Raw genomic sequence first — 12,888 nt, 5'->3', positions numbered from 1 at the left:
TAGAATGTCCTCCACGAAGACATTCTTCCTTTCCATATAGTGCCTTAGGGCAGAACACGTAAATAATAATAAAGTGAGATTAATAACAACATCTCAACCTATGATGGCTTGCTTGATTTCAAATTTCAACTCAGTAGAAATATTCATATTTATTTTCTGTGTAGAAATAATTGTGAATAACTTGCATAGCAGGTATGACTTCCACTGACAGAGAGAAAGCAACATCCGCGACGTGAACCTAAAATGGGTGACGTAAGCGAAACATTCTAATATAAAGGCCTTGAGTGTAGACCCCCGTATTGTGTTTTTTAAGATCTTACGTGAACAGTGACCGTCCTCTTATTCTGGAGGTGAAAGGCGCAAAATTAGAGCAGGATCGGAATAAAACTGCTGATTTGTAATAAAACCCTCTGAGCGGCATGACCGCCTTTATTCGGTCATCAGATTTTTTTTTTTTCACTTGGTACATATGTATTAAGATATAATTTAAGATATTTTGCTTTCTTAAGTTCTTTAATAATGCAAATGTGATCTTAATAAAAGTAAGTTTATGAAAATATTGACGAAAATAAGTAATTATGCAATTGTAGCTGATAGAAGCTGTTCAAATACAGGTCTTTATGACAGATCTAAAAACCTGCGGCGCTCAGAGGGTTCATGACACACACATACAAGCAAACGGATACTCTTCTTTGCATAATGAGAAGATTTTAATGGATCCAGCTAGTGTCATTTCATGGAACCCATTAGCAAATGAAATGAATCTGCGTTTATTGTTTTGAAAACGTTTAGTTTGTTTCTTAATAATGGAATAAATTTGAAAGGAAAATATTTAAACAGCTTACCATTTGTTGAATGCTAAAATGCTGCTGCGTCGAAGATACAACAAACTTAATTCGGGCAGTGGCAACACATTTCTTTGCACTGCCGAATTTGTTTATTAAATTCGATAGATTATTGTATTGCGAGTGGTAAATTATTTTTTTAATATCGCTTCGTTTTTCGACTACATCTGAAACATTTTACGCTTTACAAAGTAACAAGACTTTTTTGAGTCATCATCTCAAAGCTTTACCGATGTTCCATGACACACGTCCTTATAGCGAAACGGTTATTCTTAAAAACTGGCAATTTAACCTTCGTTTGGGGCTGACTTTCAAATTAGAATTCAGACCTTGCAACAGATATTTAATTTTTGGAAGGGTTAGTTTATTACGCAGATCTTGGCAACATAATTAAAGGTGTTGATATATACGTAATGCTATATTGTAGATCACGTGATGAGACGATAAGACGTACGTCTTAACATTTTCTATATTTCTTCTAAATTTCCAGGGATAATGATTAGTTTCGCGCAGATGCAGCAAAAACTAAGTTATTAAATTATTACAAATACAAATTCAATTTGTAGTATATCCTCATTGGCAGCAACCACAAAATGAAATAAAATAAAAATTTGCACCTTGCGCAAAAAAGGGGGACAGTTCTACATCCCCCGTTCTACTGGGCCGATTGACGAAATTGCATTTTTCCTGCCTCGAAAGCGCGTCTTAGAATATATATTATACTTATAGATAGCAAGTTCTAGCACAGGTATTCTGACACAAAATCGGACCTTTTCTGAAAAAACATACCAATTTGTTTCATATATTTCGATTCTAGGATTCAAATTATGCCAAAGTGCCAATTTTGGAAAAATTGTACCAGTAGAGTTTTTTTTAGGTGAGTGTCATTATGGCAAAGCCTCGAGGGCTATCTGTTTAAGGGGAGGGATACCTTCGTGGAGGACTTTCTAAGGAAAACTGGCTCGTATACACGTTACACATGGGAAAAATCACGAAAACGCCCATGCAGCCAGCCCGTTCGCGGGTTTCGAACCTCGGACCGAATTATCAGTGTTCAGCGACTTTACCGCTCGGCCGCTGGTGAGATTCCTTTTAAAAATCAACTCTCGAAATCTTTGGTATCTATTTATTAATAGTACATCTCTTTTAATTAAACTTGCTTGATTCCTTTTTCACGATTCGAAATTTTGATTCAACCCAAATAAAATTCGCAGCTGTTTTCTGATTTGTTACTTTAAATTATATTTTTTAGTAATTTTTATAAATTATTCGAAATTTTTTTAAATTTTTTAAAGTTTTACCATCATCTTAAAGTAGATGTATTCATAGACGTACCTGCAAAAAATGACAGTTTTTTTATTCAAAATTTCCAAAGATATACGTGAATTTATATTGTGATGCGTTTTGAAATTTGGCATATTTGTTATAAGCGATAATAAAGCCAAATGTGCTTTACGCACTTTGTTAAAATTATTTGAAAGGATGAACGATGCATCTTTTATCCGTTCGTGCACAATGAAAAAAGGGAAAAAATAGGTTGCTATAAATTAGCAATTACGCCAAATAAATTATTCTCGACGAAAACTGAGATAAAAAGTGTGCGAAGAAGAATTTTTAAATTTCTCGGCGAGTTTCCAAATTTTACAAAATTTAATATCATGTCATTCCAGAAAAAATACAATTTTGTGTCAAAATACCTGTGTTAGAGCAATTTTATATATAAATCTAATATTATAATATATTTCTCCCGCCTTCTTGGCATGGCTTCCTGGTGTGGGGGTCTGTACGATAGGCGCGTATTCCAGAGGTCCGTGTTTCGTCACCCCTACTTAATGTTTGAAACAGGACTTGTCTAGAGGTACATATTTAAAACACTAAACCGTATTGATAAATGGGAGATGAATAACATGTTTCGTTCCTCTAAGCAAAGTAAGACTTCAAACCTTTTTAAATTCATTTGCTTTTTGAAAAAGTATTTCCAGGTAGTCTCACACTATTGAAGAGCTTCCCCGACATAGTCGAACCTCGGTTCACGAATGCATCACATCCCGAAGAATTCGGTTTAGGAACAAAATGCATTGAATGACACACACAGTGTCTCGAACAGTGGGAAAATGCTAGGTAATAAATTATTTTTAAAAGTGTGCTTAAAGTAACCTATGCTACAGAATTAGCTATTATTACTTTTTGAAACGTCTTTTTCATATTTTTAACGAAGTCTGGCAGTAATTAACTCAGAGGATCACGAACTTGGGCTGGTGGAAACTACGATTAGATTGTATTGCAGAAAAAGATTTTCAAGCCTTTGAAGGCGTTTATTGTTATCTGCGACATTGTCTCTAGACCAGAGCTCAGAAGTTAACAGCGAGTACTTGAGAGAATATTTAGAGAATGATAAAGGAAGACTTCAGCGAGAAAGAATTACTACAACTTCAGTAGAAACAACGATTTTGGAGGTGATTTGGAGCTTCAGATGAAAAAGATGATTCTAGATCACCGACCCTCAAAAGTTTTACAAAAAGGGCAATAATTTTCAGCTGATGATATAACCTTGATAAAGCACTTGCAGTCTACAAGATATAAATTTTCAATTACAATGCCAGAATCTCATCAGAAGTATTAAGCAGTAACAAATCACATGGGAACAAATTTTTTGTGAAACGGAGGCCCCACGAGTCTCAAGCAGAATCGCGTTTGAGACTCACGATAACGATGCCCCAGGAACACGGTTACCTGATGTTTGATGCAAAGAAAAGATGCTTCATGAACAAAATTACCTAAAATTGTTTTTTTTAAAGAAACTCTTCACTGAAGCAATGACATCACCTTATAGAGTTTAGTACGTTTAGCTAACATCAAAAGTATCTAATCTCTTGGTAGACGTTAAGCGAATTATCTTAGCGAATATCGAGACGTTAAACGAGTCAAAAGTAAAAACTGAAACTTGAGAAGGGTGTAAAAGACCCTTTATTTAAAACTGAATAAAAACAGAAGACACACTTTGGGCTTACAACTTATTTATTTAAAGTAACAGTAAGTCAAATGTAAAATTTAAATTCAAATAAACTAGTAACCAACCGAAGGCTGCACGATCAATTTAACGGAAAGTTGGCTCAAAATTTAGCCGGGGTAGAATTTAACTACAGTCAATTATAATTCAAGGTCGAAGAGTACAGCTGTTATCTAATCTAGCAACCTAGTTACTTCGCCTCGATAAGCAAAACACGTGCTGAATTAAACTTAGGAAACATTCCTTTAAATACGAAATCTTTCTACCTAATTATATGGCAGGGAAATGGAAAAGAGAAGTGGCAGTAAAGATCCAAAAATTTAAATAACTCATAATGGTTAGTCAAAAATAATAGCAATATCCTATAATCTCCCGTCCTCGTCACTTTCCACTTCACTTCGTACAAGGACAGTAAAATTAAATTAAATTTTCGTCTGTTTCATCCGTTTATCTTTTTTATGTTTATCTTTTCGTATGAAATGAAATGATTTTTATTGTTTTTGTGTTATGAGTCTGCACACAAATTACTGCTGGGAAGTTAAAATAAATAACCATAAGAGGTCTACGAATGAATTTATCTGTTTCACATTAATAGCCGTGAGCCAAAAAAAAAAAAAAAAATCGGATGACGATCAGAATCGAATTAAAAATTCGTGAACTGAGGTTTCATTGCATATACATGGAATAAATTTATGTACATGACTTGAAGATACTTAAAATGAGAAACGGAGAAGAAACCTGTCATTGTGACTGATTTAAACACATAAATTTAGTTTCGTAATAAAGCAAACTTTGATACGCATAAGTTATACGCATAATAAGCAGATTCCCAGAGAATCATCCTACACGAGTACAAGATGCACCTCACAGTTTTGTACAGTTTAGATTTTCTTAGACAAAGAAAGCAGCGGAAAGCAAACTTTGGATGGCAAGCAGCAAGGTGAAGCAGGAAAAAATGGAGTGCGCAATAGTACCAACAACATTTAAAGACTTGGTTCCTTTGTTTAAATTTTGAGCTCTGTGATTGGATGAGAACCACTCGCAGTGCAAGAAAATTACATAAGCAAGCATGAACGAGTTAATTTAAAAAGGTGCTGTCCAGAGAAATAATTTTAAGCAACTTAGAGTAAAAAGGGGAAACTGCCAAATTAAAGTGATTAATTAAAAGGGCTATTACTAAATTAAAATTAGTAGTTTTCTCTCGTATACCCTTTTTATATCTTACATATTCCCCCTTCAGATAGATAAAACTTGGAGAACAGAAAAACCTTTTTAGAAGAAGGCATCATAGCATTTAGTGAGTGAAGATAACTATAATTATGGAAAATGTACAAAATTTTAATCTAGATAATTTGTTTTTAAATAACAAAATTTCGTATGTAACATTTTAAAAAGAAATGTAAATTTTACGAGTTATACTGAAATTTTTTGTCCCATTTAAAAAGTTTTCAAGCTCGTTTTGCTCTAAAAATATTATAAACCCGGACTAAATTTGGAGTCCTGGTGTTTTCAAAAAGTAACTGCAAAAGTTTACAGTTCTTGACAATCTCTGCTTGCATACCATAACGTAATTTTTACAGTCCTTGTTTTAAAAATCTTCGAAAGGGGGAAAAAAAACAGTCTCGTAAAATTCACGAAAAAACACCCGCTAGACGCATTAGTCCGCGGTGAAATCTGCATGCAATGTGTTCAAAAGCAAACGGAAGCCGAGAGGACAAACTCGCCTTCGAAATTAATAAATTATTTTTCTACCTTATTTTACATTCGACATTAGTATGAACTTTTCAAGACCAGTTGTCACCAAACTTAACTTGAAAAGATCAGTGGTTAATTTAAAATCACATATCGCGATACTGATTTGCTTTAGTAAAAAGGATATTCATTTAGTAATAGTTTCAGACTTCTCTACTGAAGCATTTCTAGCATGTCTTAGAAGGTTTATTGCCAGACGATTCAAACCCTACACTGTTTGGAGTGATAACGCTACGAACTTCAAGGGAACGAAGAATGTTCTTTATAACCTCCTTAGAATTTGTAGATGGGATCCTATTCAACTCTTCAGTTCTGAAGAAGGTATAACATGGAAATTTATTCGTCCTTCTTCCCCGTATTTTGGCGAATTATGACAGGACAATATAAAATCAATGAAGAGAATTTTGATAAAGGTAGCGAAAACAACAATTGTAAATTCCCAAAACCTTTATACATTAATAACAGAAACAGAAATTTACTTAAATTCTCGACCTCTGTCACCTATTTCGGCTGAACCAACAGATCTTCAGCCTTTGACTCCAAGTCATTTCCTAATAGGAGCTCCACTTTTGTCGATACTAGAACCAAATTATTCTGAAGATTCTTTGACTTGTCTTCTAGTTGGACCTCAATTTAAAAACTTTGTGCTAATTTCTGGAACCGTTGGAGTGTGGAATATCTCAACCATTTGCAGACCCGTTCAAAATGGAATCAACTGAAATCCAATCTTAAAGCAGGACAACTTGTTTTGCTCAAGGATAAAAACAAGACACCCATGAAGTGGACACTAGCTCGCATTAAGGAGACCTTTCATGGTTCGTATGGACTAGTACCAATCGTGGACGTCAAAACATAATATGGAATCTTTTGTAGAGCTGTCTCGAATATCAGTCCACTCCCATTCCCGAATGGTATAGGACAACAGTCCAACATGGGCCGGGATGTTCTGGTTTGAATATGAACTTTTCTGTGCTTCGGAATGGCAACAGTCTGAACTTGAGAACTCGATTTTCGATTTGTTTTGAAGCAGTTTGAATGCTGCCGATGTGATGTTAGATTACACTATAGAATTTGTGATATTCAATTAAATTCGTTTTTTAAACTAGATTTGGTATTTTGAATATAGAACTGATATAGAATTTATCACTGAAACTACTACTTGTAGAATTTTAGATGCTGTCAGCCTTAATTAGAATTATTGTAGAATTTCGGAGATGCACAGCGCCATTTGTCTATTCGTCTAGCGTACGTTATTAAAATTTAAAAACATGAGGAAGAAGTTAATAAATTTTTTATTATGACCGAAAATATATTTGAATTTATCTCTAAACATTTGCATTTCAATTAAAAATATTACTCAGGTTTCATAGCATTTTATCTTTCTACCAATTAATACTTCTTATTCAACTTTTGTGGCCTCTTATTTAAATTTCTGGACAGTTATTAATAAGCATATATTCCCGGATACAATAATGACTGTAAGAGGGTCTGGGTCCATTCTTGATATCTGGTAAGGCTAAAAGTTTTCTATAACGAGTGAAATGAAAGCAAACGTACATATGTCTAGTGAAAATATCCTAAATCTGTGGTATACGCTTTTCATATCAGCTTTGCCCTCTGAATATTTAATTGCATGAATTATCAGTTAAAAGAGATGGTTATCTGCAGCCATAGTAACGCTTTCACAAAAACAGCGTACAGTGATACCGTCATGTGGAAAGCAGATATGTTCTTCTTTCTATCGCCTAAAGTGAAAACTATCAAAGTGGTTATAAATGATGTCAAATATTTCCATTTTACTACTTACTACAGGCAGAACGAAAGAATTGAAATCTGTTATTCACAATGGAGCAGCAGAAAGACGATGAATTTACTTTCACGTGGATTATTCAAAACTTCAGCATGTGCCATGATATAAAAGGAGAATGCATTGCTAGTCCCTCATTTGCTTTGAATTCCTTACCCGGCATGAAATGGCACATAGAACTGTACCCGAAAGACAGTTACGGAGAAGATCAGAAAGCCTTCCACCTCACGCGAGGAGACGACTTCCCAGAAAAGTGTACTATAAAATGCAGTCTTGCGGTACTAGATGACAGCGAAAAGTTAATTTGTAAATTCAGCAAATGAAATAAGTTTATGAAATGGCACATAGAACTGTACCCGAAAGACAGTTACGGAGAAGATCAGAAAGCCTTCCACCTCACGCGAGGAGACGACTTCCCAGAAAAGTGTACTATAAAATGCAGTCTTGCGGTACTAGATGACAGCGAAAAGTTAATTTGTAAATTCAGCAAATGAAATAAGTTTATGAAATGGCACATAGAACTGTACCCGAAAGACAGTTACGGAGAAGATCAGAAAGCCTTCCACCTCACGCGAGGAGACGACTTCCCAGAAAAGTGTACTATAAAATGCAGTCTTGCGGTACTAGATGACAGCGAAAAGTTAATTTGTAAATTCAGCAAATGAAATAAGTTTATGAAATGGCACATAGAACTGTACCCGAAAGACAGTTACGGAGAAGATCAGAAAGCCTTCCACCTCACGCGAGGAGACGACTTCCCAGAAAAGTGTACTATAAAATGCAGTCTTGCGGTACTAGATGACAGCGAAAAGTTAATTTGTAAATTCAGCAAATGAAATAAGTTTATGAAATGGCACATAGAACTGTACCCGAAAGACAGTTACGGAGAAGATCAGAAAGCCTTCCACCTCACGCGAGGAGACGACTTCCCAGAAAAGTGTACTATAAAATGCAGTCTTGCGGTACTAGATGACAGCGAAAAGTTAATTTGTAAATTCAGCAAATGAAATAAGTTTATGAAATGGCACATAGAACTGTACCCGAAAGACAGTTACGGAGAAGATCAGAAAGCCTTCCACCTCACGCGAGGAGACGACTTCCCAGAAAAGTGTACTATAAAATGCAGTCTTGCGGTACTAGATGACAGCGAAAAGTTAATTTGTAAATTCAGCAAATGAAATAAGTTTATGAAATGGCACATAGAACTGTACCCGAAAGACAGTTACGGAGAAGATCAGAAAGCCTTCCACCTCACGCGAGGAGACGACTTCCCAGAAAAGTGTACTATAAAATGCAGTCTTGCGGTACTAGATGACAGCGAAAAGTTAATTTGTAAATTCAGCAAATGAAATAAGTTTATGAAATGGCACATAGAACTGTACCCGAAAGACAGTTACGGAGAAGATCAGAAAGCCTTCCACCTCACGCGAGGAGACGACTTCCCAGAAAAGTGTACTATAAAATGCAGTCTTGCGGTACTAGATGACAGCGAAAAGTTAATTTGTAAATTCAGCAAATGAAATAAGTTTATGAAATGGCACATAGAACTGTACCCGAAAGACAGTTACGGAGAAGATCAGAAAGCCTTCCACCTCACGCGAGGAGACGACTTCCCAGAAAAGTGTACTATAAAATGCAGTCTTGCGGTACTAGATGACAGCGAAAAGTTAATTTGTAAATTCAGCAAATGAAATAAGTTTATGAAATGGCACATAGAACTGTACCCGAAAGACAGTTACGGAGAAGATCAGAAAGCCTTCCACCTCACGCGAGGAGACGACTTCCCAGAAAAGTGTACTATAAAATGCAGTCTTGCGGTACTAGATGACAGCGAAAAGTTAATTTGTAAATTCAGCAAATGAAATAAGTTTATGAAATGGCACATAGAACTGTACCCGAAAGACAGTTACGGAGAAGATCAGAAAGCCTTCCACCTCACGCGAGGAGACGACTTCCCAGAAAAGTGTACTATAAAATGCAGTCTTGCGGTACTAGATGACAGCGAAAAGTTAATTTGTAAATTCAGCAAATGAAATAAGTTTATGAAATGGCACATAGAACTGTACCCGAAAGACAGTTACGGAGAAGATCAGAAAGCCTTCCACCTCACGCGAGGAGACGACTTCCCAGAAAAGTGTACTATAAAATGCAGTCTTGCGGTACTAGATGACAGCGAAAAGTTAATTTGTAAATTCAGCAAATGAAATAAGTTTATGAAATGGCACATAGAACTGTACCCGAAAGACAGTTACGGAGAAGATCAGAAAGCCTTCCACCTCACGCGAGGAGACGACTTCCCAGAAAAGTGTACTATAAAATGCAGTCTTGCGGTACTAGATGACAGCGAAAAGTTAATTTGTAAATTCAGCAAATGAAATAAGTTTATGAAATGGCACATAGAACTGTACCCGAAAGACAGTTACGGAGAAGATCAGAAAGCCTTCCACCTCACGCGAGGAGACGACTTCCCAGAAAAGTGTACTATAAAATGCAGTCTTGCGGTACTAGATGACAGCGAAAAGTTAATTTGTAAATTCAGCAAATGAAATAAGTTTATGAAATGGCACATAGAACTGTACCCGAAAGACAGTTACGGAGAAGATCAGAAAGCCTTCCACCTCACGCGAGGAGACGACTTCCCAGAAAAGTGTACTATAAAATGCAGTCTTGCGGTACTAGATGACAGCGAAAAGTTAATTTGTAAATTCAGCAAATGAAATAAGTTTATGAAATGGCACATAGAACTGTACCCGAAAGACAGTTACGGAGAAGATCAGAAAGCCTTCCACCTCACGCGAGGAGACGACTTCCCAGAAAAGTGTACTATAAAATGCAGTCTTGCGGTACTAGATGACAGCGAAAAGTTAATTTGTAAATTCAGCAAATGAAATAAGTTTATGAAATGGCACATAGAACTGTACCCGAAAGACAGTTACGGAGAAGATCAGAAAGCCTTCCACCTCACGCGAGGAGACGACTTCCCAGAAAAGTGTACTATAAAATGCAGTCTTGCGGTACTAGATGACAGCGAAAAGTTAATTTGTAAATTCAGCAAATGAAATAAGTTTATGAAATGGCACATAGAACTGTACCCGAAAGACAGTTACGGAGAAGATCAGAAAGCCTTCCACCTCACGCGAGGAGACGACTTCCCAGAAAAGTGTACTATAAAATGCAGTCTTGCGGTACTAGATGACAGCGAAAAGTTAATTTGTAAATTCAGCAAATGAAATAAGTTTATGAAATGGCACATAGAACTGTACCCGAAAGACAGTTACGGAGAAGATCAGAAAGCCTTCCACCTCACGCGAGGAGACGACTTCCCAGAAAAGTGTACTATAAAATGCAGTCTTGCGGTACTAGATGACAGCGAAAAGTTAATTTGTAAATTTAGCAATATAACTAAGGTTTTCACAAATAAAAATGGTCGTGGATATTTTAGATGTTTTGCAAAGCATTCTTTTTTCCAGTCGCTAAAAAACGATGTTCTGATCATGGAATACACTTTGAAGCCTATTTCTGAGTCAAGCCAACAAGAGATACTGCCTCCATTTCCTTACAAAAGTGGGCTCTTCACGGACACAGTCCTGCGTACCAGCAACGAGTCATTCAATGTGCATAAAGCTATTTTATGGGCGAGGTGTCCCAAGCTGGCAGAAAGCCTCGATGGAGATGAACCTTGTGAGCAGGCTTTGGATGTCAGATCGGATGTGTTGGAGACTATCATCAAATATGTTTACACCGGCGAAATAGATTTTAAGGGATCTGAGCTGTTGCCAAAAGTGTACGCTGCTGCTGTAAAATACGAGCTTCTCAGTCTGAGTTCTCTGCCAGTTATGACGAAGAAGGCCCGAACTCGCATTAATACAGAGAAAATATCCTTTGACTGGCCGATAGAAAATGTTCACAGCTTGCCCGTTAATTCCGTGTTACACAGTCACGTTTTCACGGTCCACGTTTTGCCATCTTGCGGATGGAATTTAATCTTTCAAATGCGCGAAGTATCTGATCTTAATCTACTTTTCACTGTGTCCATTTACAAAGTATACGGCAATAAACCGAAGACGGCTTTCGTGCGAAGCAAAATATCCTTCGTCGAGAATGGTGAAAATTATTCCTCCTTTGAAATAAATGAACACTTATTTGAAAGAGATGAAAAGTGGCAATGTGTAGAGCTTTCACTAAGTCGTATCTCACATCGCGAAGATGTACTACTACTCAAGTGTGAATTTAAATTTTCTATTCGTCATTACTCTTCTGAGATTCTGGAATCTTCGTGTGGTTTCCCCTCTTCTATAAAATGCCATTATTTCAAGGATGACCTAAGAAATCTTTTTAAGAGTGGAAAGAAAGCGGATTTAAATATAATAGTCGGTTCGAAAACCTTCTTAGCTCATAAATTTATTCTCTGCGCTCGATCTTCAGTATTTTCTAGAATGTTCGAAACAGAAATGATTGAATCGAAAAACGGCACCCTTACGATTTCTGATGCGGATCCCGATATAATTGCTGAAATGTTACTGTTTATGTATTGCGGTTGCTTGGAAAAACCTTTGGAGGAAACTGCTATGCGTCTGTACACAGCGGCTGATAAATACGATGTTTCGTATCTCAAGAAGAAGTGCTCTTCTTTTCTGAAGGAAAATCTTTCCCGTGAAAATGTGTGTAAAGTACTCCGGTTAGCCGATTTGCATTCAGATGAGGACTTGCACGAAAGTGCATTAGCTTATTTTGTTGACAATGCCACGAACGTTTTCTCAACTAGTGAATGGCAAGAAGTCGCAAAAGATAGTTTCTGGGTTAAACTTTTGGAAAATGTGATTGCTCATAAAATCTCTGCAAAATAATTCGTTTAAAATGTGATTAAAGATCATAGTTTTGAAGACACTTTTAAGAAATTGTATTTCTTAATTATTGATGATATCAAAATTATCTTCTCCATTTCGAATATATATTATCAGCAATGAAATTAAATTTTCGTTTGGTAAGTATTAAACCATAATATACAAACTAAACTATTATCGTCTTACTGTTATTTATGGTTATGTAAAAAATAAATAGTGTTATTAAGTTTTTAAAAAAATATTCCAAAATATGATTTACTCTTATAACTTTCCAATAGATTTTGTATTTGTTAATCTATTATTACTTTTATCTCTAGAATTTTAACGCGATTCTTTAGTTTTTTTCGTAGTGAATATTAAACTATAATTTCCGTTGTAGATTTGAACATGATGCTGTTAAAACTTCGTTTATGAATTTAGACTGCATGCCCGATTTTTCAAGTTTTTAGCCTCGAGGGACGTCACCCAGAAGGGCTATCAGTCTCGAAACGACATTTTGCGTCGAAGTTTGCACTTTAAATGGCAGTATCAGGTTTCATATTGTTACCAACAAATATTATCGCCCCGAATTACATTTTAAGAAATTAAATAATGAAGAATCTTAATTAATGTACGTATGATTCTCGCATT

The 12,888-nt window shown here is 36.0% G+C and overlaps 1 protein-coding gene across 1 annotated transcript; it reads left to right on the top strand.

Annotated features, from left to right (window-relative positions):
* Positions 1-7,395: 7,395 nt before the first annotated feature.
* Positions 7,396-12,392, top strand: LOC118180304 (speckle-type POZ protein B-like). Its single transcript, XM_085821555.1, has one exon. It carries the CDS (start codon positions 10,654-10,656, stop codon positions 12,259-12,261), a length of 1,608 nt encoding a protein of 535 aa, XP_085677681.1. The 5' UTR covers positions 7,396-10,653; the 3' UTR covers positions 12,262-12,392.
* The last annotated feature ends 496 nt before the right edge of the window (positions 12,393-12,888 follow it).

Source organism: Stegodyphus dumicola, chromosome 8, assembly GCF_044657685.1.
Source record: "Stegodyphus dumicola isolate Sdum_Otavi_A_Nest chromosome 8, ASM4465768v1".
Lineage (NCBI taxonomy): Eukaryota > Metazoa > Arthropoda > Arachnida > Araneae > Eresidae > Stegodyphus > Stegodyphus dumicola.
The sequence above is the reverse complement of the archived record's forward strand: the minus strand, read 5'-3'. Positions and strand labels throughout refer to the sequence as shown.